General features: G+C 49.8%; 8 protein-coding genes across 8 annotated transcripts; 5 read left to right on the top strand and 3 right to left on the bottom strand.

Annotated features, from left to right (window-relative positions):
• Nucleotides 1-1,981: 1,981 nt before the first annotated feature.
• On the top strand, nucleotides 1,982-5,317 carry BC939DRAFT_498909 (uncharacterized protein; the record flags this gene model as incomplete). The annotated part of the gene is made up of 2 exons (XM_051559879.1): nucleotides 1,982-4,220; nucleotides 4,329-5,317. The coding sequence occupies 2 exons, from the start codon at nucleotides 1,982-1,984 to the stop codon at nucleotides 5,315-5,317; spliced, it is 3,228 nt and encodes a 1,075-aa protein (XP_051416942.1).
• Nucleotides 5,318-5,725: 408 nt separating this feature from the next.
• On the top strand, nucleotides 5,726-7,831 carry BC939DRAFT_186360 (uncharacterized protein). Its single transcript, XM_051550491.1, has 4 exons — nucleotides 5,726-6,198; nucleotides 6,405-6,481; nucleotides 6,859-7,236; nucleotides 7,456-7,831. Exons 1-4 carry the CDS (start codon nucleotides 6,072-6,074, stop codon nucleotides 7,696-7,698), a joined length of 825 nt encoding a protein of 274 aa, XP_051416941.1. The 5' UTR covers nucleotides 5,726-6,071; the 3' UTR covers nucleotides 7,699-7,831.
• A 133-nt stretch (nucleotides 7,832-7,964) lies between these two features.
• On the bottom strand, nucleotides 7,965-9,867 carry BC939DRAFT_473028 (uncharacterized protein; the record flags this gene model as incomplete). Its single annotated transcript, XM_051558324.1, has 4 exons — nucleotides 7,965-9,066; nucleotides 9,154-9,455; nucleotides 9,560-9,631; nucleotides 9,736-9,867. The coding sequence occupies 4 exons, from the start codon at nucleotides 9,865-9,867 to the stop codon at nucleotides 7,965-7,967; spliced, it is 1,608 nt and encodes a 535-aa protein (XP_051416940.1).
• An 897-nt stretch (nucleotides 9,868-10,764) lies between these two features.
• Nucleotides 10,765-11,592, top strand: BC939DRAFT_473027 (uncharacterized protein; the record flags this gene model as incomplete). The annotated part of the gene is made up of 2 exons (XM_051558323.1): nucleotides 10,765-10,991; nucleotides 11,166-11,592. The coding sequence occupies 2 exons, from the start codon at nucleotides 10,765-10,767 to the stop codon at nucleotides 11,590-11,592; spliced, it is 654 nt and encodes a 217-aa protein (XP_051416939.1).
• A 1,032-nt stretch (nucleotides 11,593-12,624) lies between these two features.
• On the top strand, nucleotides 12,625-14,430 carry BC939DRAFT_473026 (uncharacterized protein; the record flags this gene model as incomplete). The annotated part of the gene is made up of 2 exons (XM_051558322.1): nucleotides 12,625-13,083; nucleotides 13,288-14,430. 2 exons carry the CDS (start codon nucleotides 12,625-12,627, stop codon nucleotides 14,428-14,430), a joined length of 1,602 nt encoding a protein of 533 aa, XP_051416938.1.
• A 703-nt stretch (nucleotides 14,431-15,133) lies between these two features.
• On the bottom strand, nucleotides 15,134-18,319 carry BC939DRAFT_186306 (nitrogen permease regulator of amino acid transport activity 3-domain-containing protein). Its single transcript, XM_051550490.1, has 5 exons — nucleotides 17,121-18,319; nucleotides 16,520-17,021; nucleotides 16,280-16,429; nucleotides 15,517-16,176; nucleotides 15,134-15,401 (listed from the first exon to the last, which is right to left on the bottom strand). The coding sequence occupies exons 1-5, from the start codon at nucleotides 18,238-18,240 to the stop codon at nucleotides 15,338-15,340; spliced, it is 2,496 nt and encodes an 831-aa protein (XP_051416937.1). The 5' UTR covers nucleotides 18,241-18,319; the 3' UTR covers nucleotides 15,134-15,337.
• Nucleotides 18,320-18,379: 60 nt separating this feature from the next.
• BC939DRAFT_437046 (proteasome subunit beta type-7) lies at nucleotides 18,380-19,817 on the bottom strand. The gene is made up of 5 exons (XM_051553654.1): nucleotides 19,652-19,817; nucleotides 19,245-19,565; nucleotides 18,976-19,150; nucleotides 18,728-18,888; nucleotides 18,380-18,623 (listed from the first exon to the last, which is right to left on the bottom strand). Exons 1-5 carry the CDS (start codon nucleotides 19,705-19,707, stop codon nucleotides 18,512-18,514), a joined length of 825 nt encoding a protein of 274 aa, XP_051416936.1. The 5' UTR covers nucleotides 19,708-19,817; the 3' UTR covers nucleotides 18,380-18,511.
• A 452-nt stretch (nucleotides 19,818-20,269) lies between these two features.
• Nucleotides 20,270-22,395, top strand: BC939DRAFT_391938 (phosphatidylinositol-glycan biosynthesis class S protein; the record flags this gene model as incomplete). Its single annotated transcript, XM_051551997.1, has 4 exons — nucleotides 20,270-20,482; nucleotides 21,147-21,312; nucleotides 21,397-21,573; nucleotides 21,653-22,395. 4 exons carry the CDS (start codon nucleotides 20,270-20,272, stop codon nucleotides 22,393-22,395), a joined length of 1,299 nt encoding a protein of 432 aa, XP_051416935.1.
• Nucleotides 22,396-22,787: the final 392 nt, after the last annotated feature.

Below are 22,787 nucleotides of genomic sequence, written 5' to 3'. Positions count from 1 at the left end.
GCAGGTACTGGACCTCTGACATCAATTGGCGATATTCTTACTGCTTCGAAAGGCGAGCCCCGGTTATCCTGTTGATGGTTGTTGGCTTGAATAAGTTGATAGAAAGGATTGTTGTTGTTGTTGTTGTTGTTGCCGGCATTGCCAGCGTTGTTGTTCGCAATATTGTGGAATGCCATTATGCTATCGTTGCTGATGATCTCCGCAGGCCTGGCCCTTGTCGGCTCAAAGAAAGGTCCCTTTGGCGGCTCGAAGGGCGATCCTCGACCAATCTCGAACGGCGATGCTTTGGCGTTGTCAAATGGCGATCCCCGGTGGACCTCCATAGGTGAATCTCTGGCATTCTCCAGCGGCGACGCTCTGTTGACCTCGACGGGGGACCCTCTTACATTCTCGAACGGCAATGCCTTATTGGCCTCAACAGGCGAACCTCTTGTGATTTCGGCGGAGCGGCCTCGTTGTACTCCCTCCATGGGTGATCCTCTACCGGTATCAATGCTATCTGCTGAGTTCAGGTTATGGTTCTTGTTGATGTTGCTGTTGCTCTGCATAAAATCAGTGTTATTCTGAGGAGATCCCTTGACAGTGGTTGCCTCAAGTGAGAGGGAGGACGAAGTCTTGACAGGTACCGCATTGTTGTTAGGTGAACCCTTGGCGATGGCAATTGGCGAGGCCTTAACCGCGTGTGGTGACTCCCCTGGCGGTGTCACTGGTTGGTACTCAAAGTACCCATTGGCGTTCCTGAGCATGGTTGTGTGAGATCGATGGGTCTGAAAGGGATTGAGATGTATCCTGCTGGCGAGATATTTTGTCCTACAATCCTGTCGGTGTCCGAGTTTCTTCTTGCAGAAGCGAGATAAGGAGCGGGCGAGATGAGATTGTGGTATGAAGTGGCGAGAGGGAGCGGGAAGTGGAAAATGAAGTGGAAAAGAAGAAGAGGGGGGAAAAAAGGGAGCTAACGACCTTTTGTGCGCTCTTTATTTTTTTACATGCTCCAATGCTGTTTGGAGTAATACACGGGAAACCACAGCCGGACGACCATTTTAGAAAAAGGGCGAAGATGAAAAAAAGCGTCTGTGCCCTTCGAAAGTGCGAGAGTAAAAGTGAATTGAACAAGGAGAGCAATCACATTACCAGCAGCATCAGCAGCAAAGAGGCGGGGTGGGGCTGGTTGCAGGCGGAAATGGGTGTTCCCATTTTTCATTGGAGTAAGAGAGGAAAAGACTCTTGAACACAGCATGAAGACGGATGGGAAAGGATGCCATGGAGGAACTTTGACTTCCCCTGCCCATACCGCATGCAATCCGCATGACATCCACAACAAAATAGAAGAGACACCCGGTGGCCCCTGAACGCTTTGTAAACAGAACAGCTTCAGTGCCTGACGACGTGGGCGAAAGATGTATCTAAACGAGGATTAGTTCCATGACCAAGCAGTTCAGTTCGTCATAGACAATTCTCGCAGGGCAGATGGACTCGATTCGACACTACAAATGTGTCCAGTGCGGAACCTGCTTTGTTTTGTGAAGGTGCTTGCGGAGAAAAGGGTCTCCCGTAGCGGAGATGCTGGGCGTTGGTATCCAGGAAGCGGGGTTGGTGGCCAGAATCATCATATCACCGTGCCCCTGTCGTGAGATTAGGACGATTTCAACAACAATGCGCGTAAAGTCATCAAGACATGTGTGGGGGTTATGCTCTTGACAAAAGGAGCACCAATCATTGTATCAAAAGAACGAGTCCCACCACCAATTGAGCGCATCAGTATGACTGCAACTGTATCCACGCGAACGACTGAACTGGCGTGCGGAGGACCTGATAGCGGGGCCAATTTCTCTGCCTCATACAGTACAACCGACCTGGATAGGGACCAGGATTTTGGTAGAACTTAGACTACTTTAGGCGGTGACTGGCCTCTGCATTTGGTTCGCGCAGCGCAGGAGTACAGGTTTTCGGAACACATTCATTAGCACTGCACCCATCCACCATGGCCAATCAGGACCTAAGCAGCTTTACGGCCATCACCCCGGACCAGAGAATGGCCCTCGTGAACGCCTGGATGGTTTACGGAGGAATCCCCGACTTTGGCACCTTGCGATTCATCTCCCGGTTGGCCCGTCTGGACGAGAAGCTGGTTCGATATTGGTTCCACTGCCGCGCCAATTATGATGGTATCATGCACGTCCTCGCCTCCGCCCCTGCCACAGGCATTGATCTTCCTGGAATTGAGAGCTACCATCAGCTGGAAGAGTACTCGCTCGCCTTGGAGAATGATCGTGAAGACCAACAGCAACAGCAACAGCAACAGCAACAGCAACAGCAACAGCAACAGCAACAGCAACAGCAACAGCAACAGCAACAGCAACAGCAGCAGCAGCAGCAGCAGCTTAATGATCGACAGCAAGAGAATGAGCAACATACACACGAACAGGATCATCCAGAACCTCAACAGGACGCTCTGCAGCCCGCTACAAGTAACCAGAACCCCAGACGTCGTGCGGTAGAGCCGCATCGGGCTTCCTCACCTACTGCAGCAGGGTCGCCTTCGCGCGTCATAGGTGTATCCATAAAAGCAACATCCCGAAGGCTTGTTAACGCGCCCACGGCTCTCTCGACTAGTGATGTAGTCAGCTCAAAGCAATCTAGACGCGTCTCCAGAAGACCTTCACTCCAAACTTCATCCGATCCAGATGACCAGGAATTCGTACGAACGAGGACAAGAGCCACGTGGACGCCGACCAGGGCTGAATCCAAGGCACCCTCTTTGACAGGAATTCTGACATCCAAGCAACCGTCAAAGTCGCCAGCCGAAACTGCTACTCACGATACTCCTCAAACAACTACGCGGCGCTCCTCGATGATATCTCAGACTTCCTCTGAGGGGAAGCTGATCGTCAGGCGGTCAGGGCGACGCAAGTCGGTTATAGACAACGGAGCTAGTCAAAAGGAGGAGGTCTTGTCAAGAAAACGCACCGGAAAGCGGACGGGGAAGCAAAGAAAAGGGTCCAGCATTGTTATTTCAGACGGCGATGAAGACATTGGGACCGACACAATTCATGATGCTACAGAGACTAACGGCAAGAATCTGGTTACAGTGACCGAGATAAGAACTGTCGAGTCTTCGAAACAGGACGCGATCACGGATGAGACTGAGGAAGATATGGTCATGGATTCGGGAAGGGTTCCAGTACAGGAGACGCCAGAGTGCTCCCAAAATGTCAATGAGCAGGCAGATGGCAATGAGAAGGACGAGGAGGTGAAGAAAGATACAGATGATGATGAGGACGGATGTGTGTCACTTGGCTCTGATTTCCGTCGAATGGTCGTCGAACAGCAAAAATGGACAGGCAGGACGGTTACTCGGGGTCGCGGTCTCTCTCGAGGTCGAGCAATCTCTCGTGGACGGCGGACTTTTAACGACGACAAGGGCGATGGTGTTTCTCATAAAGGAACTGGTGCCCAACCTGCAGAGGAATTGAAGCCGCCAGTTTTGGCTGGGGACCCTATAGCTGGCGAACAGATCAGAGAGAAGTTCCATGCACAGCAGCGTATGACACCGTCTTGGGCACGTCGCTCTCAAGTGGCCGTGATAATTAGGGAACGACAGTTTACAACCAATGCTAGGGACGATGTTGCCGGCGATTCGATGGCTGCGGCAAGTATGGAGCGCAGAACCCAAGCTGTGATAACAAATGGCGATTCATCTGGCGAAGGAGAGTCTAAGACTGCAGCCCAGAGCGAGAGCCGTAGGATAAATTCGCGTGCTCGTTCTCGAAGCCGCGCACCCTCTCGAGGCAGAAGGCGTTCTCTGAGTCGCCCAGCCTCTCGGGGGCGACGGTCTTTGAACGAAACAGAGGATGCTCCTGTCAGCGTTGGCGGCCCTAGCCCTATCAGCGATTTGGGTGGTGGCGAGGCAAAATCCGTTGTCGAGGACAAGGATGGCAGGATCGGTGCAGTTCTCGGGAACACATCATGGCGCGACGAATTTCGGTCTATCAAGATCATGAAGAGGACCAAGTCCATGTCTCATCTTCCGCCCACAGCAGAGCAGCAAGACCATTTGGATCTGGCTGTTGGGGAGGGAGCTCGTGAGGTCCAGAGTCCAATAATCGACCCGTTATCCGATCCAGTAGAAGTTCGTACCACCCAGAACCACCACGTCAGCGAGACCCAAGCATTGCACAGCATCCCCAGTCCAGGAGAGTATAGTCCGGTATACGACCAAGGTACGTTAGTCACTGGATGTAGTGTGATTAATTCATAAGTATTGGTGACATGTTCAAATTGAGGTGCTTTAATAAACTAACCTGTTTGCTGTCATGGTCCATTCATAGATTATCTACAAGATCAGTCCATCGCTTTGCCAATAACTGCGGCTGTGCCAGAGCGAAATGGTGTTCAAGAATCGCACCCTCGTTTCATTGACTTGGAGATAGAGGGAAGTCGCTATGACGACCACTATTCAGTGATATCACAACAGCCAACCGACAGACGGCATGAATATAGCCCACACCGGTCTCCTTATCACGACTACTCCGATTCCGACTACGACAATGATCAGGATCGGAGCTATGGTCGCCAACGGCGTATTCACGAGTACGGTGGAGACGGCAGGCACAAGAGAGATGATTACGGTCGCCACTCAGGCGAAGACTATCCCAGAGAACGTTCCATAAGGAGCAGCACAAGGCGCAGCACTCGCACTAGAAGACGTACAACCAGCCGAGACCGGTCTCCGTCTCCTGCTTGGGATAGTTTGGAGGACGAGCATAGTCTCCAGTCAACAAGTGAATATGCCACATATCGAGGTCGATTTCACCATCGCTCGGAGAGCCGCCACAGAAGTCGAGAAGAAGCTGAGAACTACACCAGAAGTTCATCGAGGCACCGTAGCCGCTCTCACTATCGCCCGACAAGCCCTACGCTAAGCCCTGTGCTAAGCCGAGATCGCTCCCAAGTCCGTCGAAGGAATCCGCCAAGGCACCGAGAGTATTCTCGCCATCGGTCGAAGAATTCTCCGAAGCACCGACGCGAGAGCAGCGTGTCCGATGTGGAATCTTCGAAGAGGCGGCGTAGGAATTCTGAAAACGGAAGCGGCCAGTCGAGGAGCGAGTCGCGTATGGAATTTCACCCCCACGATCTTGCAAGGAGCCAAGAGTCCGGGATCCATCCTCACGATCTTGCGCGGAGCAAAAAAGCCGACTTTCACCCTCATGATCTTGCCAGAGGGATGGCGCCAGAGAATGTCCAGGCATCATCATCACGTAGCAGTAGGGTCCGAGTCATCTCTCAAGTCATCCTTCCAACGTCAGCAGAACCATAGCAGCAGTAACAATATGGACATGTTCACAACATAATGCAACCAAAGGAATGCGAAAATATGTGGACGATAATAAATTATGCACTTTTGCTTGCAGCTCGTATCAAATGGGACGTTTATCAATGGTGAAAGGGTTACATAAATCATAGGCTCCAGGTAGCGAACGCTTAGCGGCGTATAATAAAAGACTGGGTGGCGTAAATGCGTTTGATCCTTGCAGCGGATAGAGAGAGGCAGGCGGAATAACCATCTTCAGAGGCGCCCTGTCCACTTTCACCCTCAACCGACCATAGAACCAAGGCGTGTTGATAGGCAGGAGACACGTCAAAGCTGATGGTGCTCTTTCTTTTCTTCTTGCGCATGGAGCATACAAGAGATGCTTCTGCGTGTTTGTTTACAATATGGGATGGCGCAATGCATATTTTGTTGGATCGCCATTAGTAATCGTTGTGCAACCACACACAGACACACAGACAGAAGAAAAAAAACATGGATTCGCACAGAGCAGCCCTGGACATTGCCAAACAAGATTCTGGTTTGTTATACATATACCAGCTGGCCTTCTCTTTACTGGTCCACCTTACTGGTCTTTGCCTGGGCAGTTCTCATCCTCACTCTTCATTCTCCATTCCTCATCTCTGCGACTCCGGGAAGCACTGCCGCAAGCTGCATTCGTTTTGGCAACCACTTTTATTCGCCACCCCTTTCCGTTCAAAGTGCACCTCTAAAAACGCACACCTCCTGAGCATAAGCAGACATGGCTTCGCCTTATATCCTCTCCCCCAATACAGACAGCGAACTGGACACAATCCTGCTCGAGCACCAGAATCGTCTCCTGGTCCTCGTTTTCACCACTGCCTGGTGCAAGAACTGCAAGCGCCTAGGTGAGGGCTCCGACCATGTTCCCTCGCATCTTCGCTCGTTCTTGTGCCTGTTTTCGCATGTCACTACACACTCTACCTTCCCACTTTTTTTTTATTCTCTCCGCTATCTCGGTCGTGTCACTCCCCATGCCACGTGGGGAAACAAAGGAACAACAAGCTCACAGACCCCTCTTTTTTTTCTCCATGTAACCGTATATCTTGCACAGCAAGCGCAATTGAGCAGATGGCCGAGGATTTGTCCAAGATCACGACCTTTGTACATGTGGATGTCGACGAACTCTTGGTAAGGAAAAAGAAAAAAAGAAAAAAGGCCCTCGTCGTCATTGGAAAACCATATACCCAACAAACGAGATTGGAGCTGCCACTGTAGCACCATCTTTTTTAGATTGGCGCTATTTCGATGCCCAGGAGCAGACATTGGAAAAAGAAATCCTGACAAATCAAGGGCTCACCGGATTGGGAGGATAAAATGGTGCGCCACCAACGACGAAATCGCGTGCTTTGGTGGGCGTTCGCCATCGCTCCCCTTCCTCCATCGCGTGAAGGCTCCTTCCCCCGTTTGATCGCGCTTCGTTTCTTGCACGCGTCTTTGAGGACCTCCCAATTTTTCACAAAGTTGACCATTTTGGGACCCCTTCTGGTCCTTTTGGCATGGTGTAGCAAACGGTCAAGAAATACAATGTCGAATCAACACCAACATTCGCACTCTTCCGAGGACACGTCTTCCAGACCTCCATCACGGCAGCCCTGCTTCCGAAGAAGCCTACGCCCGAAGAGAGCGATGATCAACTCCTGGCCTGGGTTTCGAACACGGTCAGGTCGTTTGCACAACATTGGAATGCATCCTATTCCAAGATCACAGACCACCTCGCATTCTCGCCAACGCCGACAGAGTACCAGATCAAGGAAGGATTGACCAAGGTCGGTTTCAAGAGTATCATTGGCATGGAGTCGAAGCAGAACCCAGGAGAGTACTTGGGCCGAGAGAACGAACTCTGGGAGGCGGCCGGAATCCAATTCGTGTCGCATCCCATCAAGGTCATTATTTTGCGTTTTCAACACTGCTTTTATTATTTTTTACCATTGTTATTATGCATTGATGTAAAATGAGACGAGAAAAGATGCCATCTAAACCTGCAACTTTTTTTTCTTTTTTTTTCTGATTTTACTGCACTATACATGGGCTCGGGAAAAAAATCAAAAAAAAAAAAAAAAACTGAAATTTCAATATGATAATAACATGACAATGTCAAACAGTCTGCGGACGAAATTGGATTGAACGATTTTGAGGAGATCCTGCAGCTGGTCGAGACATTGCCTGGCCCGATCTTAATCCATTCGGAGATTGGACAGGTTGCAGCTATCATGGTTTTTGTCATGGTCGCGAAGCAGAACGGGAGGAAGGGATCTGAGGTCGCAGGATGGGCCCGGGAGCTGGGCTTTGATTTTGAGGGATTGGGCAGATTGACTCAGACGATTTGCGCCTGGGTCGATAAATGAGACGAGAAGAAATTGGAGGAGAAGGAGCGACGAGGCAAGGCCACAGGGCTGGTGGTGGATGTGAAGGAGCTAGAGCTGGAGCTGGATCTAGAGAATTATGGTCTCGCCGATGAGCACACGAAGGGAATATGGACAGATGTTTCCGCCAGAGTCGTCAAGAAGCCGAGGAAGCCGCGGTGAAATGTGCAGTCGACGAGCAATAAAACAATATGAAAAGGTCCATCTTCGCCCGAGGTCTGCTTTTTTTATTTTTATATCGTTGCATCTCACCACCAGAACAAATCCACAAAATGGTCAAGCTTCGGGAAGAGGATCTCAAGCAGCATCTTTGTCTCTCCATTCTCGACAAAATTCTCACCATCCCGCTGCAGCAGTTCGGACACATCCATGGCACCAGTGACAAGTCGTGTGAATGTCAAGGGCGCAAACCCAGCTCTGAAAATAGCCTCGTCTTCCTTCTCCTTACTGGCGCTGGCACTCGAACGCTGCTCACGAAAGATCTGCTCGAGGGACCTGAAATCCTCCCAATCTGAAGCTCTCACAAACTTGCCCCGCCTGAACACAATCTCGAGTCCGCGTCCACTCATTCCCTCCATCTTCCTAAAGAAATTCAGCTGGATCCTGGCCGAGATCCCTAACATTGCCGAGTCCTTCAATCTCTGCTCTAGAACCGGGGCAATTTTCTCGATCCACTTGGGGAGACTATGGATCCGCGTATACAACCTAAGCGGTGGATTCTCGGGTGCCAGTCTACCCTGGCTGTCCAGCAGCTTTGTCACAGGATGATGCTTCGTCAAATTGATCACCAGTTCCGAGTACATGCGTGGAGAAAAAAATCCGTTATCGCGCTTCTCGGTCTCAGTTTCGGCCGGCAGGATATTATCGTTAAGCTTGGCGTTATAACACTCGTAGTAGGGGCGGTCAAAGGCCTTGAGCTGACGAAGAATTGATGGCATGACGTCTTTATAGGTGATACCAGTGGCCTCGTCAAGATCAATACTAAAAGCCTCCCAGATCCAGCGCCTTGTCGCGTACGAGGTCAAGGACACGCCAATGTCCTTACCGGTCCTGGTGTCGACGATAATACCGGCGTGGTGATGCGCATCGTGGTGGCGTTCGATCGCCTCAGGCGCGAGGGCTTGGGCAATGAAATCCCAGAAGGCCTTGCCGTAGTAGATGCCAAGCTGAGCGTTACAGTGCAATCGTTTAGGGGTTGTCATTTGGACAAGGTAGGGCAGATCAGAGGGTGCGACCTCGCGGAGCGTGAAGCGTTCGGACGCATCCTTGAGGAGAGGGAACAGTGTTGAGATCGGGTCCTTGAGAGGTTGACCAAACTTGTGTGGCACGGCATATTCATATCCGAATAATCTAGTCGTTGTACAAGGTTGATAATGAGTACCATCAGAAGTCCTTCAACAAGTTATCAATTCAACGTTTTTTTTTCGCTTCCCATACCTGTAAAAGTGCGGGATGCCTATGATAAATGTCATCAGGTCTCCACGCGCATCCGCCACCGGATGTATCATTTCCAGAAACAATCTTCGAATCAATCCACGGTTGCGGTACTCGAGAAGTGTGCCCACGGCTCCTAGAGCGCCATAGGTCACCTCGACGGAACCATAATACCCGGCCATCTGCTGCATGCAGATAGCAGCGACTATCGGGTTCTTGCCTGGCTGGACGTGAAGTGTTGTGTCTTCTACTAGTGCAATGTCGTACTCGGACATGACGACGTGTTTGCCGCTCATCAATCGGCGCTATTAAATTGACCCACGAAAGGGATGTTATAATCTAGGCGGAAAAATTGAAGATGCATAGTAACACAGCAGTATGGGTTTCTATTAGAGTGCTTATTGCTTACGATAGCGCTGTCAACGTATGTGTTCTTGTCGGGGGCTCCATCCTCCGAGACGCGTTGACCTATGTTTTCCCACTATGCGCATTAAGGACCATTAAACAACCAAATCGCATTAGTATCGAGGTGGGGTTGCACTTGCGAGACATAACATTTAGCGCCCGTATAGGTGTATAAATTACTCGAAATGTCTCAGCAAAACAGCTTGCTAAGTTATCTGTATCTTCTGGCGTGGACCATCGCATCACCATGCCATTGCCGATGTCAATTCTTTCAGGACGAGGCTCCTTTTGTAACGTTATAGTATCCTGCATTGCTTCCTAATATCTACGTGCGGTTATAGACGGAGAAAGAGATATGGTTGAGAGAGAGAGAGAGATAGAAAGGGAGAAAGATGTGCACTTTTGTATTCCTCGCGTGAGAACAAGGGGTTCTCCTGCGGATTCCCACAAAAACTGCGGATTTTTTTAGTGTAATCCAGGCACCTGATTGGAGGGTTACATCGCTGTGCAGCAGTATCTTCGGTACCACCCTAATTGGCACCATGTTCACGTGCAGTACACGCACGGTGCCTGAGCACAACCACTCACATACAGAAAAGCAAGGCAAGCATGGTGTCTTCTTCTCCGTGTTGCCGGCAGTCCAACGCATAGAGACGAGATCTGATATCTGAAATAGGGTTTCGGGAGACGACCTGTATATAGCGAATGTAAGAGCCAGCGGCCTTTTGTTCCTTGTTCCTTGCTCCAGCTTGAACAAGATGACCGCTGTGCTGGTCACTCTCTGTGGCGTGCGTAGCTTAAACGGTCGACTCTCTTTGTGCGTAGAACACGACATTCGACTCGAAGGGCTCCTCACCCACAAGTCTGCCACAAACTTATCTCCCTGAGGCAACGCCCACTGCCCCTGCCATCTCAACTCGGCTGCTGCCAGGTTGATATCGGCCTCCCGCACCCGGCCTTGGTCTAGAGGAGGATGCACTGCAGAGCTGGCCAAACGAGAAGGCCCGCATGCCCCTTAGTTCACTTTCGCAGGAATATCGCCTTCGCCATGCCAGCCCAGTGTCTCACAATGATCACAGCTTTAAAACAAACAAACAAACATTGCCTCGCCTCATGTTTCTCACTTCCTCCGCTGCTCGACCGTGGGCTGCAGTATTCTTACTCTTTCCTCTTCACTCTTCATCCCTGCAACTGCAACTGTGACAAGGTATGGACAGTGCTGACGACGGCGAGCAAGGACTGCAATGGCTCCGACCCTGCTCATCCCTAGGATCCCCAAAATCGTCGGGCTTATCCAATGCCTTTGCCGTCCCCACCCACAAAGACCAGACCGGCGCTCAAGTCGTTGTCATGCAGAACATCCTGGAGTTCACAACTCACTACGTTGCTAATGGCAAGCAGTTGGTGCCGTTCGTCACAGACGACAGCCATCGGTAGTAAGTACTACGAGTATCCTACCGCCAAAGCGGTAGCAGCAATGGCTTGCGTGTGGAATGCATCGCGGTAGAGCTCTGACAATCCCCTCGTGCTGTTGACATAGCGTTCATTCGCTGAGGATATGTTATCACCCAGCCACTACACTCGACATTATCTCAAGAAATATGGCAAAGCTCAGAGGTTGTATTCAAGCAGCCCGTTCGGTCTTCTGCGGCAGAAGTAGTCAGTGTCGACAGCCGCCCTCTGCAGTTTGTCCGAGCCCTCCCCTTCCGGGGATCACTAGATGCCTCAGAGAGCATCGGTATCCTTGCTCGCTTCGATAACGCAACCGGGGAATGGATTGTTCTATGGATGGATATCCTACTGATCTTCAAGAACGCCCATTACTCCATGGAAGGCTCTGTGCTGGTGCCATTCCTTACAGACTGTAACTTAGAAATGCATATCGACAACTACATTGTAGAAGCAGATCGCCACGCAAAGTACAGAGCTAGTCGCGACCTTTGGATACCTGCTTACACCTCTTCCACTATGGAACTTGTAGGCTCGATCCAAGAAGATTCAAATACCAACCTGGCACTGAGATCGACACTATCCTAAAGACTACGGCTCGCGAGCCACCACTACCGAGCCCAACGTCGTCAGATCATGCAGTTCGCAACAACTTGGCCGGATCCACGGTATTTGCAAGTTCCCCTGATATGATGGACAGTCACCCTGAGCGATTGCTGGCATCTACGGAGGAGAATAGAAATATTCTCGTCTCTCTAGAAGAGAACATCATCTCTCTAACAGAAAACTTCGCCTTTACGAGCGTCGAACATGAGCGTCTCTTACAGCTGCAACTTCGGCTGCAACAGCAAGGTCTGAATCGAATTGAGGACATTTTCAAAACGATGACAGCATTCATGAGGCAAAACTATGAGCTGCATGAATACACAATTCCTCGGCTCTTTGTCATCCTGCCCAAGTCGAAAGATAACTCCTATAACATCGGCAACTTACTCAACGACCAATTCCGATGTATTTCCTGTGCGAGTGCGGCGAGCATACTATGGAAAACAACAGGATGGTTCCACACGAGGTACACTTTGCAAAACACGAGGGATATGACATAGATCGGCCTAAAGAGTTCCTCAGCAAGTACGGATCGTTTGTCGTAAAAGTGCTGGAGGTGATCAAGTACGCATATATAGTTGCCTCGGTTGCCAAACCGGCTCTGGCATGTATCAACATAACAGAACACGTTGAGCAGATACATAAGATTTTCGAGAAAGGGGGAGAAGGAGTGGCACAGTTGGTGGACAACGCGCTCGCATCGGTAAAGCAAATGACGGGCAACATACATGACGGGAAGCTGGAATCCTTAAAAGGCTATGAACTGAGACGGCTCGAGTCGACCTGAGTCGGATTGTGGATGCAAGAGGAGATGTCAAGTGGATTTGTAATGAACACGAAGGCAACTATCGAGAGCCATCGCAGAGACGGCTGAGGGATGTTGTGAAATCCAACAATGGCACCATATCCATGGTGAGAGGTCGAGTTAAAATCACTGTCGAGTCTAGGACGACTGCCAAGGAGTTCTACGGCGCGATAATCGAAGCGAGCGGGATCTAGGAACTGGATATCACTATGGCATGGGACATTACACGCAGTGACCTTCAATTATTCGCCAAAAGTCTCGACCTAACCAGGATTATGCGCTTGACAGTGAACGGAAGCTGCTTCAAGAAGGCCTCGTTCGATTTATACAGGAGGCGCCGATTTAAGCCTATTGTGGATCTCATGGTTAAGGGACGGGCCAAGCGACTAGTACTTAAGGAGATCGGCGAATTCTACGTGCGTATCGGCGACTCCCCTAAAACTAAGGACCCTCAACTTCAGCAGCTTCAAGTGCTCGTGATTGATTCTGAACTCTCCTTGAAAGAACAGGTCAAGGGCAAGGGCAGAAACAGTGGCGCCAGGACGGGTTTCGAAACCATCCTCGAGTGCTGCTCCTCTGTGACCGAACTGACGTTCAACGCCGATGATCCACACATCCCACTCAACCTTATAGCGAACAAGATCAGCCTTCTTCAACGTCTCGAAAAGGTGACCCTGAATTGCCGCAATCATACCATAACCGCCGGATTTTCGAAACTCAAGACCGACTCCACCACCATGATAGTTGCTCAGCTCCAGAAACTTTCATACGATGACAAAAAGTTCCTCAAACAATACAACCTCACCAAGCTACACCTGACGCGCACCCCAAAAAAGTCAGAGGAGTCTCTCTTGGAGGATATTCTGGACTAGAGCCGGCAACTTACCGAGGTCTGTATCGGGTGCCGTCCCGAACGCACTCTGGCCGTCATTGACCTGATCACATCGACAAGAGTTGCCATTATCCAAGAGGACGGGCTGAGTACACTCTGCAAACTGGGGCTCTCCGAGGATGTCGACTCCATGGACAAGAACATTGTCAACATAACCATCGACTTTCCCAACGGCACTGATGCGCCTAGCATATCTACTAATATCACCATGCGCGCAACCGATCCAGCGGTAAAGTTCAGTCCTCTCTGGGAGATCTTCAGTCGATACGGCTGGTCCATCAAACGACTGGAAACGAACCAAGCATTCACTGACGACCTCGCCAAGCTAATTGATAACGACGATGGAAACAAGAGACCGCAGCTCGCGTCGCTGACGCTGAATCCGACTTCGTTGACTATGGACGGAATTCGGCGCATGTGCAGCGCCATCGATTACGCAAGGTCTCAAAACATAGGACCTCAGTTGGAGCTTGGTTTCTGCTTCGATCTACTGGGTAATGATCTCCATCATCAAAAGACGGCGTGCCTGATTATCCAGTACCAAGCGGCATTGAAATCGCTGACGGTACATAGAGGTCCGACTAGTCCAGAGATGTCCGAAATTACAATAACCGGCTTACTAAGGCGCTGCTTCCCAGAGCTTGGTATATTCAAGATCGCTTGTTCAAGCAAGGCAGAGCTTTCAAAGCGCTGCATCGAATGGGTTTCCGATATGTTCGTGGCCCCACCTCTACAGGAGACACCCTCATCGTCCGCTCAACCATCCTCGCTCGGATCCCCAGCTGAAAGGTCTCTATATACCGTATCCCATACACTTAAAGCATGGCAATCGTTAAAGGAGATCCAGATCGAGCATGCGGTTCTCAACCCGGGGCACTGGATATTTCTGATCTACAGCATCGACTTCTCTGCGCTGGAAAACCTGAGCTTCAAGGGATCCAACTTCTCGTCTGAACAATTTGAGATTTTGGTGAAAAAAGTATCCAGCCTCGAATGTGTAGCACCATTGAAGACGCTACATGTTGATGGCACAGATTTAACTATAAAAAATCCTAGTGAGCTTTGGGTATCGATATTAGCATTCCAAAACAAGGCGCCGAATGTGAAGATCGAAGGGCTGTGAATTTGTACACGAATAAAAACCGTGTATCCATGCATTAGTCTAAGTGTTGGCAATGCTGCACCGATCTCAGTTATAGCAACTTCGGCTGACGATCTCCCATGTATTCGACACCAATGAATGATATAAACTGCATAAACAGTGTGTGCATTTCAAGTAAATAGCAAATGCGATGGCGCCCTGGTCCTCGAGCTGTTCGTTCGAACGTCTTGTCCTCGAGTTTATTTAGAATAGTATTTGGGACCTTGCCTTCAATTCATTCACTATTGCACGGATCATAATGTAATAAAAGGGGATGGAGCATCAGGTGCCATTCTAGGAATTATTCAATGCTCAAGAGGTTCAGCTTGGATGAATTTTCAGAAATGGATAGAAACATCGACAACACTGATGTGGTGTCGCTCAAGGTTTCGCATCTCAAGAACACCGAGCTTTCCAACGCAAAAACCGTATATACTCTGGGGATCTTTTCAGAAAATTACATAGGAGGGCGCCAGATGTGGAGACCGAGGAATTGTCATAAGTGGCCAGCCACCTCATAGCAAAAGAGCAGCAAGCATTTTCCAGGGTTGATTTAGGTTGGATCCTACAAGGTCGCCGGCATTTGTTGCGATAGCCCTTGAGCTACAACTACATTAAAGATATATCATCTTTATGTTAATGTAGAAGACGCGTCTCCAAAAAAAAAAAAAAAAAAAAAAAAAAACCGCGAAGGTGACACGCATAAAATTGTTGAAGGAATATGTAGCGCAAACGCTCCGCTACTTGAGCGATAAAAATCAAAACGACTGCACGACATATAAAGTTAAAAAAAAAGTGAAGGGGTCTTTAATTGACATGCCGAGAGGAGGAGGAGGAGGAGGAGCCTGCATTTATGCCCAAGTCAGAATCAAAAACTCGCGAAACGCTGTCAAAACCGTCTTGAGATCCTTGGCAACAATCTGCTCGCGAAACAAAATCTCTTCGACATGATGCTGGCCATCAAAGTAATGGATCAACCTATCATGAAAAAAGAAGCACCATGTCAGTCAGCAAGCATGACACAAGCACACAATGCATATTACTTCTTGCAGCCCACCCTTAGTATACCTCATAAAGAGCTCTGCGACACTCTGCGGCTGGTTCTCACACATTCGTACCATCCACTCGCGTTCCATCTCCGAGGCCTGTCCCGGGTTCGGCATAATCGAGCTCGCATCCTGTCTCATACCCATCAATTTCATTAACGGCATACTCAGATGGGACTTGAGACTTGAACTCATCCCTGCTCCCGCGCTCGCAGGTCCACCCTGAGCCCCCGATCCTGTCGAAGACCTATTATGATACCGATGCGCCTGCTGTCTCTGGGACGTCTGCTGCTGCTGCTGTTGATGCTGTTGCATCATTGCCATTTGCGCAAAGTCCGCGGATTTGGCACTTCCGGTCTGTCCGCCTCCGATGACCGTCGGGGACTCAAGTGTCGGGGTGAGGGCGCCGCTGTTTTCTTCTCCCATCATATGGTCGTATTCCTCTGCGGTGCATCCGGTTTTGATGAATTCAGGAACAAGGACTAGGATGTAGGTGTGTAATTGAACGATGAGATCCTTGCGCAGCAGATATGTCAACAGGTCGAGATAGACCGTCTGGACTTCTTTGTCCTTGCCGGCTCCGGGTATATGAGCCTTGTAGGCTTTGGGCGTTGAGAGTTCGTGGAGAATATTTGGCAAGGAGATCGTTGGGAAGTGCTGTGAAAAGTCCGTAACCAGGGCTCTAAAAATTATCGTATATAGTGTTCAGTCAAACCGCGGTATGCATGAATTAATATCATGACCGCGAAGAGCTGCAATGATAGAAACTTCATGGGATGACATACTCGTTAACCTCGGCCTGTGGTGCAACGACATAGACATTACTGACTCGGATCTGGTCGATCAGTTTCGCCTTTCGCCAGTAGATCAAGTGCGATGCCAATCGGTAAATTTGCGCCATCGAGCAGTCCAAAATATATTGCAGTTCGTCCAGACTATCATTATGCATTAGAAATAGCAAGCGGACAAATTGAAACGCGAAAAACAGTAACGACACTCTTTGATCATCATAATCGGCATCTTACCATTGATAAGGAACAAGGATTTGCACCAACTTGACCAGCGTAGGGTTGGCATCCAGTGGGATGTCCTTTAAAATTTCCTCGGGATCCTCGAGCAGCAAAAGTGTGTGATATGGAAGCAAGACTGGGAAATTCTCATACTCGTACGCGATACCGATTTCGTAGTCGTCCATGATGTACCCTATCCCTGCGAGCCCCCCATACTGTGCTGTCATTGGTGTCATCAGAGCCTGCTGTGATCCCGATGCGTTATAACCATTTTGACCGCTGGAAGGCGTTCCTGTGGGACTTTCGGTTGGAGCAGAGCTTTGAATCTGCCGCGTAAAGTACGTAGCCGTCCTTTGTAATGGTGCAAGATGTGGGATTTGGAGCGAAATATCGATCGAGTCGTTTAGTACGACATGGCAGACCTTGTCAGCAGTGATACATTCGTAAATGGACCGGACAGCTCTTGCAAGCGAGGAATCGGTCAGTACTTGTTCGTGGAACTTTTCAAAGCTTAATACTACGAAAGAGCCACGGGAAACACAAGAGTCGCCATTAGTTTCGAATTGTCGTCGTCAAGTGGTGCATAAAAAGATTGAGAGCTGCATGCTTCACTCACATGCTTGGGTTGCCTCTTCCCGGATACTAAGGATCTTTGCTGCTTCCTTGCTGACATATTGGCTGTTCAGTTCCTCATACCGCAGGGCCGCTGTTAACTTGCATGCAATGTTTTTGTAGACTTGATCCGCCACAGAGTTGATCTGCAGCTCTGGCGGTTTGAGTACGAACACGACATGGAAAAATGACATTTGCTGATGGTGACTGGATGGAGTCGAGGCGTTCTGCGCAATAGCATTTGATACCAATCCCTGCGTGATTTGAATAGGCGGTGGAACGCCCAAGTGTGTGTGAAAGTTGCTTTGGATGCCGCCTGTTGGCGTCTGCGGCATTGACACAGGATGATGGAGCAATGACGACCCAAAATTAGATTGTTGTGTAAGAGAAGGCGTCTGTTGCTGTGATGTTTGTGCCGAGAGCGGACTATCTCCAGATGCTGGCGAAGATGGGTTCGAGTTGTACGTTTGACTCCTGAACCGCTGATTTCGCCATCCGATCGGATCTGTCAATGACCTGGTCGCGATCGCAATGTCGCCCTCGTCCTTTGAACCTCGTCGAAGCTGCGTCTCCTTTCCCTCCTTGATGATCCTGCCGGAGATAGATCCCCGTGCGGAATCTGTATCATCGTTCGATTCCTCGTAATAATCATCCGAGTCTGATTCATCGTCGTCCATGAACGGTGCCGTGCCCACGATCCAGCCTCTCTTGACACGCTGCTTCGGCGGCCGAGCTGCCTTCCACTTCCAGTAGCCACGTCTTTGCCGAAAATCGGGTCCGGCAAGCGATACTGGATGCCCGACAAATGTGAGATCGTCGACCGTCAATTGGAACCGCTTATCGCAAAGAGCCAGCTTTGGCGAGAGAAGATTGGCAAGAAACTGAGGATCGTATCCAAGGATCTTGGAGGTCACTTGGAACTCCTCTGCCTGTTGGGCAGCCGGTTTTGATTTCGATTCTGGTGGTCGATGAGACGGATGTCGCACATTGTTGCTGTTGTGCTGCTGCTCCCGTGGGTATTTGTAAACGAAGTGATGGCCTCTGCTCGAGTTCGTGACGATGATGATGCCCACGAGGCCGTTCATGATGCCGATGTCGCTGACAGTGACAGGAAGCAGGTCCATGGCGGGCACGATGGTTACAACGATGATAGGTCCTGAACGGTTATGGTTAGCGTGAAAACAGCAGACTTGTGCTTTGTGGTCGATTATTTGGCACAAAATGCCAGGTCCCTCATCCCGGAGCACAGCAAAGCATTAAATGCAAAAAGAAAAAAAATCATTTCGCTCGATTGTCGTTTTTATTGATGTTTGATATTCACGGCATCTCTTTGCGCGCATGCTTCGTGGTGGGATATATAACACAAGGCTCCTTTCGCGCCAATTACGCTCCAATCTACGAGATGTCCATGGCCTCCGTTGTGGTCACCTGAACAGTCTCCTTGATGTCGACAAGGTCTCTGATTGACGTCTTGAGCACCTGTGTGGTTCCCCTGTTGAACTTGTAGCTACTCGTTCGTAAAAAGGTATATCAATAGAGCAATATTAGCACATGTTTCCGCGTTGAGCCCTGAAACCATAATGGTAGTAAAGATGAGGCCTTGTATCGTACCTTGCTTCCTTGACACCACGCTCGTTAGGTCGGGCATAGTTGCGGAGGACCTCGACCCTTTCGCTATTGATCACGACCACGTCTACGTTCGATCCAGATCCAAGATCGTTGAAAATACCAGCCTCAATTGCATCCTGAACCAATGCAATGGCCTCCTCACGCTATTAGCCAAAGCAGAAAGAATGCTAATGTTAGTCTGTGGGCCCTATCAGCTGTTGCAGATGCACTATTACGTTCAGTACGCGTACGTTCATGTCGGCCTTGAAGCGGCTTTCAAAGACGCTCATGGCAGCGAGAGATCCAGACCCCATGGTGACATATGGCAGCTTATCTGTGCTTCCATGTGGGTAGATGGTGTAAAGGTGAGGTCCATTGATATCAACTCCTCCAAGGATCAAAGCGGCTCCAATATGTCCTTGGTACCTATGAAGCGCAAGCGCAGAGAAAAAAAAGAGTATAAGCGTACTTGAAAGCTATGACCATGAAGCGATTGCCATATTAGTTCACAGTTGCTTACTTGAAGAGCATCTGCTTCAGCATGGTCATGGCAGTGACAACGCGCGCCTGTCGTCCTGTGCTCAATCGGTGAAGCTCCAGTTGACTACTGATCAGGGCCGTGGTCATCTCTGTATCTGCTGCAGTTCCTGCACCGCAGCAGTACATGTTGGGGGCCAGGTAATGAATCTTTTCACAGTTCTTGTCAGCGACGATAGGTCCCGCAGTAGCACGAGTATCGGCACCGAGCACAAGTCCGTCCTTGTAGATCAATCCAACAATGGTCGTTCCTGTCTTGGTTGCCTTGGGGAGGTTGAGTCCCTTACCCTCCATCATAGTGTTTCTGTGTCAAATATATCGTCTCGGTTAACTCTCAAGCAACTGCTGAGGTGACGCGTCTTCAAGATTGGTGTTCAGGCCAGGGCTTACCGGACATGGTTGTCGAAGTTGAACCCGCCCTTGGTCTGTGGCAATCTGGAGGTCATGGTGCACCGAGTTACGCGTTATAAGAATGAGTTAAGGTGAATGTCTGCAAAAGAAGAGGGATGTCGAGGCAGGTAAAAGGCTCGACCTTTGAATGGGAGGGGTGGAGTGCGCCAGTGACTTACGTATGGAGTCGCTTAGGTGGACCGTCGTGTCCGTCACGTGGGACATGACGTTTAAGTATAGGTGCGGTCGCGTTGAGTCGTGTGTGCACGAACCAAGTAGGATCGAGTGCGCCGACATAGCACTGCAACTGACATACCTGGCATGGATGGTGCCTAGTCTACAGAGGGCTCGAGCCAATGTTGGGTTAGTGTCGTATTGATAGCGGATATGGGATCCCTCAATTGTCGAATCCGCTGGCTTCTGGAGCTGGTTTCTCTGAAGTGTATATTGGGAGAAGCCAGTCACAGCACCATGGTTCAACCAAAGAGCACCACGATGGCGAACTTTGCTCTGGCATCATCTTCAAATCATACGCACACAGGAGCGGCAGTGTAGAACAGCTCAGGACATGGCATTAAACAAGGAGACGCTAACATCCAGGGGTACGTCGACAGCATCATGGCGATATCATGCACACTTTCAGGACCTGACGGTTTCGCTGCCTTTCTTTATTTCTTAGACCGTTCAAGGCGGTTTATATTATTTTCCGTATGGGCAGTTGTCATCTTCGGCTTACCCTTATGGTGGAAGACAACACGCGTCTACAGGGCAGAATTGCCATTCGAGGACATTGAGAAATGGAACGAGTGGAAGGTAACAAAGATTTTTGATGTCGAGCCGAGCTTCTGCGCACCGTGTCGATAGCCAAGAAGGGAATGCTAACATCACTGGACTTTATATAGACTTGTCAGCCAACTTTCCCAATCTCAGTCAACCTTCATATTTCCAACAGAACACCACTACACGCAGGCGAAGCTTCCCAGTCAACACTGACAGAAATTAAGGAGAAGGTAGCCAAAGGAATGGAGGCAATAAATGCAGGCTATGTCAGTAATGCCAAACTCCCTCTTCGAATTTCAATCGACATGTCATGGAGTGGAGATAAAGAAGGTGACATCGCAGGTAATACCTTGAGTATGCTTACGGATGGCAAGCAGGCAAGCTAAAGGCGGGCAAGCTTACTGACAGGAACTACTGCACCGGCGTCTGCAATTGCATAGATCAACCGAGTACAACCCCAGGAACATACGATCTCTACATATCACCAAGCACAATCACTAGCGCCTCCATAAAGAGTCAGCGACAAGGATTCATTCAGATCCAGTCGTGGAGCGAAGGTAGGCACGGCTATTTCCTCACTCTAACGGGCCTGGATGAGGAAGCGATCATGACTATTATTCTTATTACTGGATGTAATATTGGCGTACCCATTGTAGATCTTATTGTTGACGCCGTTGTGGAAACACTGGGCGCAGTATTCGGAGCAGAGGAGAAGACTATTAAGCAACTCGTTAATGGTGCAGGCAGCCAAGGCGCTGACAAAGTCAAGGATCAATTGAAGGCCGTCAAATACGCACCAGGATACCAGATCACGTTCAGTCTGTTTAGCGGAGATGCTTCTAACGGCGTACGTGAGTGGAAGATGCAGGAGGCCATCAATGGTACGCTATCAGAACCAGGTGGGATGATGTTCGTGGCAGACACAAGGTGCTCATTCCGGCTAACTCTCCTTTGCATGACTCTAGCGTATCTGGCCCCGTTTTTGAAGAGCATGTCAGCAGTGTCCAAGTTCACGGTCGAGTCGCAGGTGCAGCATTATGCCTCGTTGACATTCAAGCCTGAGCTGGATACCAGTCGCAATGAACACTATCTCGCGCCGGATTCGCTTCCCAACTTTATAAACGCGGCCGAATGGAGTTTAGGTAAGTAGTATGCAGCAGGCAGCCATATGACACGATATTCCATCCTGTAATCTTACGCATCGGCTTAATTTTCTTATAGCATCCACTGTCTCCTCATTGCCCTCACTCAACTTTTTGACCTATGTTCCGAAGCCCAGTGAAAGCCCATTGGTGATCAAGAGTGGACCCTCAGCTCCTCGATCAAGCACCAACTCATTTCTCATACCTCGCTGGGGTGGCATTACGATCCTCAATCGTGACAACAGCACTTCTATTTCCCCACATGTGATCACTGTCCAGGAGCTGGGGCCTGTCATGAAAGTGTTCTTGATGCAGCTCCGGGATCTCATGGGCCTTGCGGATCTGTCAGCCGCCAGGGCATCGTTCCCGATCACCTTCCATAAGACCTCGAACGAGGCGCCAACTGCATGGGAGCTGGATAATTTGCTCAGGAGACGTTCGGCTGAGAATCTGATGGATTCCTTGGCGACTCTGACATCTTTGGCTAGATTGGTGGTAGATACACCGAACATGGTTGTACTAGATCATATTCAAAAGGACGTCGTCGATGCCCTGGAAGATATATCACGGTCGTGTCAAAGACTCTCTGAGCAGGCGTACGTCGAAGCCCTGGCTGCCTCGAGGGATGCACTTGTGAAATCAGAAACTGCGTTCTTTGATCCAACGATGGTGTCGATGCTGTACTTCCCGGACGAGCACAAGTATGCGATCTACATGCCGTTGTTTGTGCCGATCTCTGTCCCATTAGTGATGGCTCTGCTGAGGGAGTTGAAGAAATGGAAGGATGCCAAAAAGGCTACCAGCAAGCAGAAGACTGACTGAACGGAGCCCTGCAATTACGAAAAATAAAGACTATATACGCTACGGACCAGACGGGTGTCTTTGGACGATCTTCTTTTCGTCTTTGTCTAAATGAGAAATCGTGTGGCCACTTTGTGCGACTAGAGAATGAGCCGATTTGGTCGTCGGCCCGCTTGCACATGAAAAGACGGCATTTGAGTTCATCGCTTCTTTTTTCGTTCACTCTCCCCTCCGTCGGAACTTGCCCGCATCATGACACCCTCAGTCATCCTTACACCTCCACGCTCTCCGGCCTTACACGCAACCGGCATGAATAAGGACAAGGGCCTCACTCTCCCCACTGGACCAGTCCATGGCTCCTTTTCGGCATCAGCTTCAACTTCGGCATCAGCCTCTACATCAGGAACATCAAC

The sequence above is a fragment of the Gamsiella multidivaricata genome (assembly GCF_025024155.1).
Source record: "Gamsiella multidivaricata strain RSA 2152 chromosome Unknown BC939scaffold_4, whole genome shotgun sequence".
Lineage (NCBI taxonomy): Eukaryota > Fungi > Mortierellomycota > Mortierellomycetes > Mortierellales > Mortierellaceae > Gamsiella > Gamsiella multidivaricata.
Note: the sequence above shows the minus strand (reverse complement) of the source record. Positions and strands in the feature narration are given on the sequence as shown.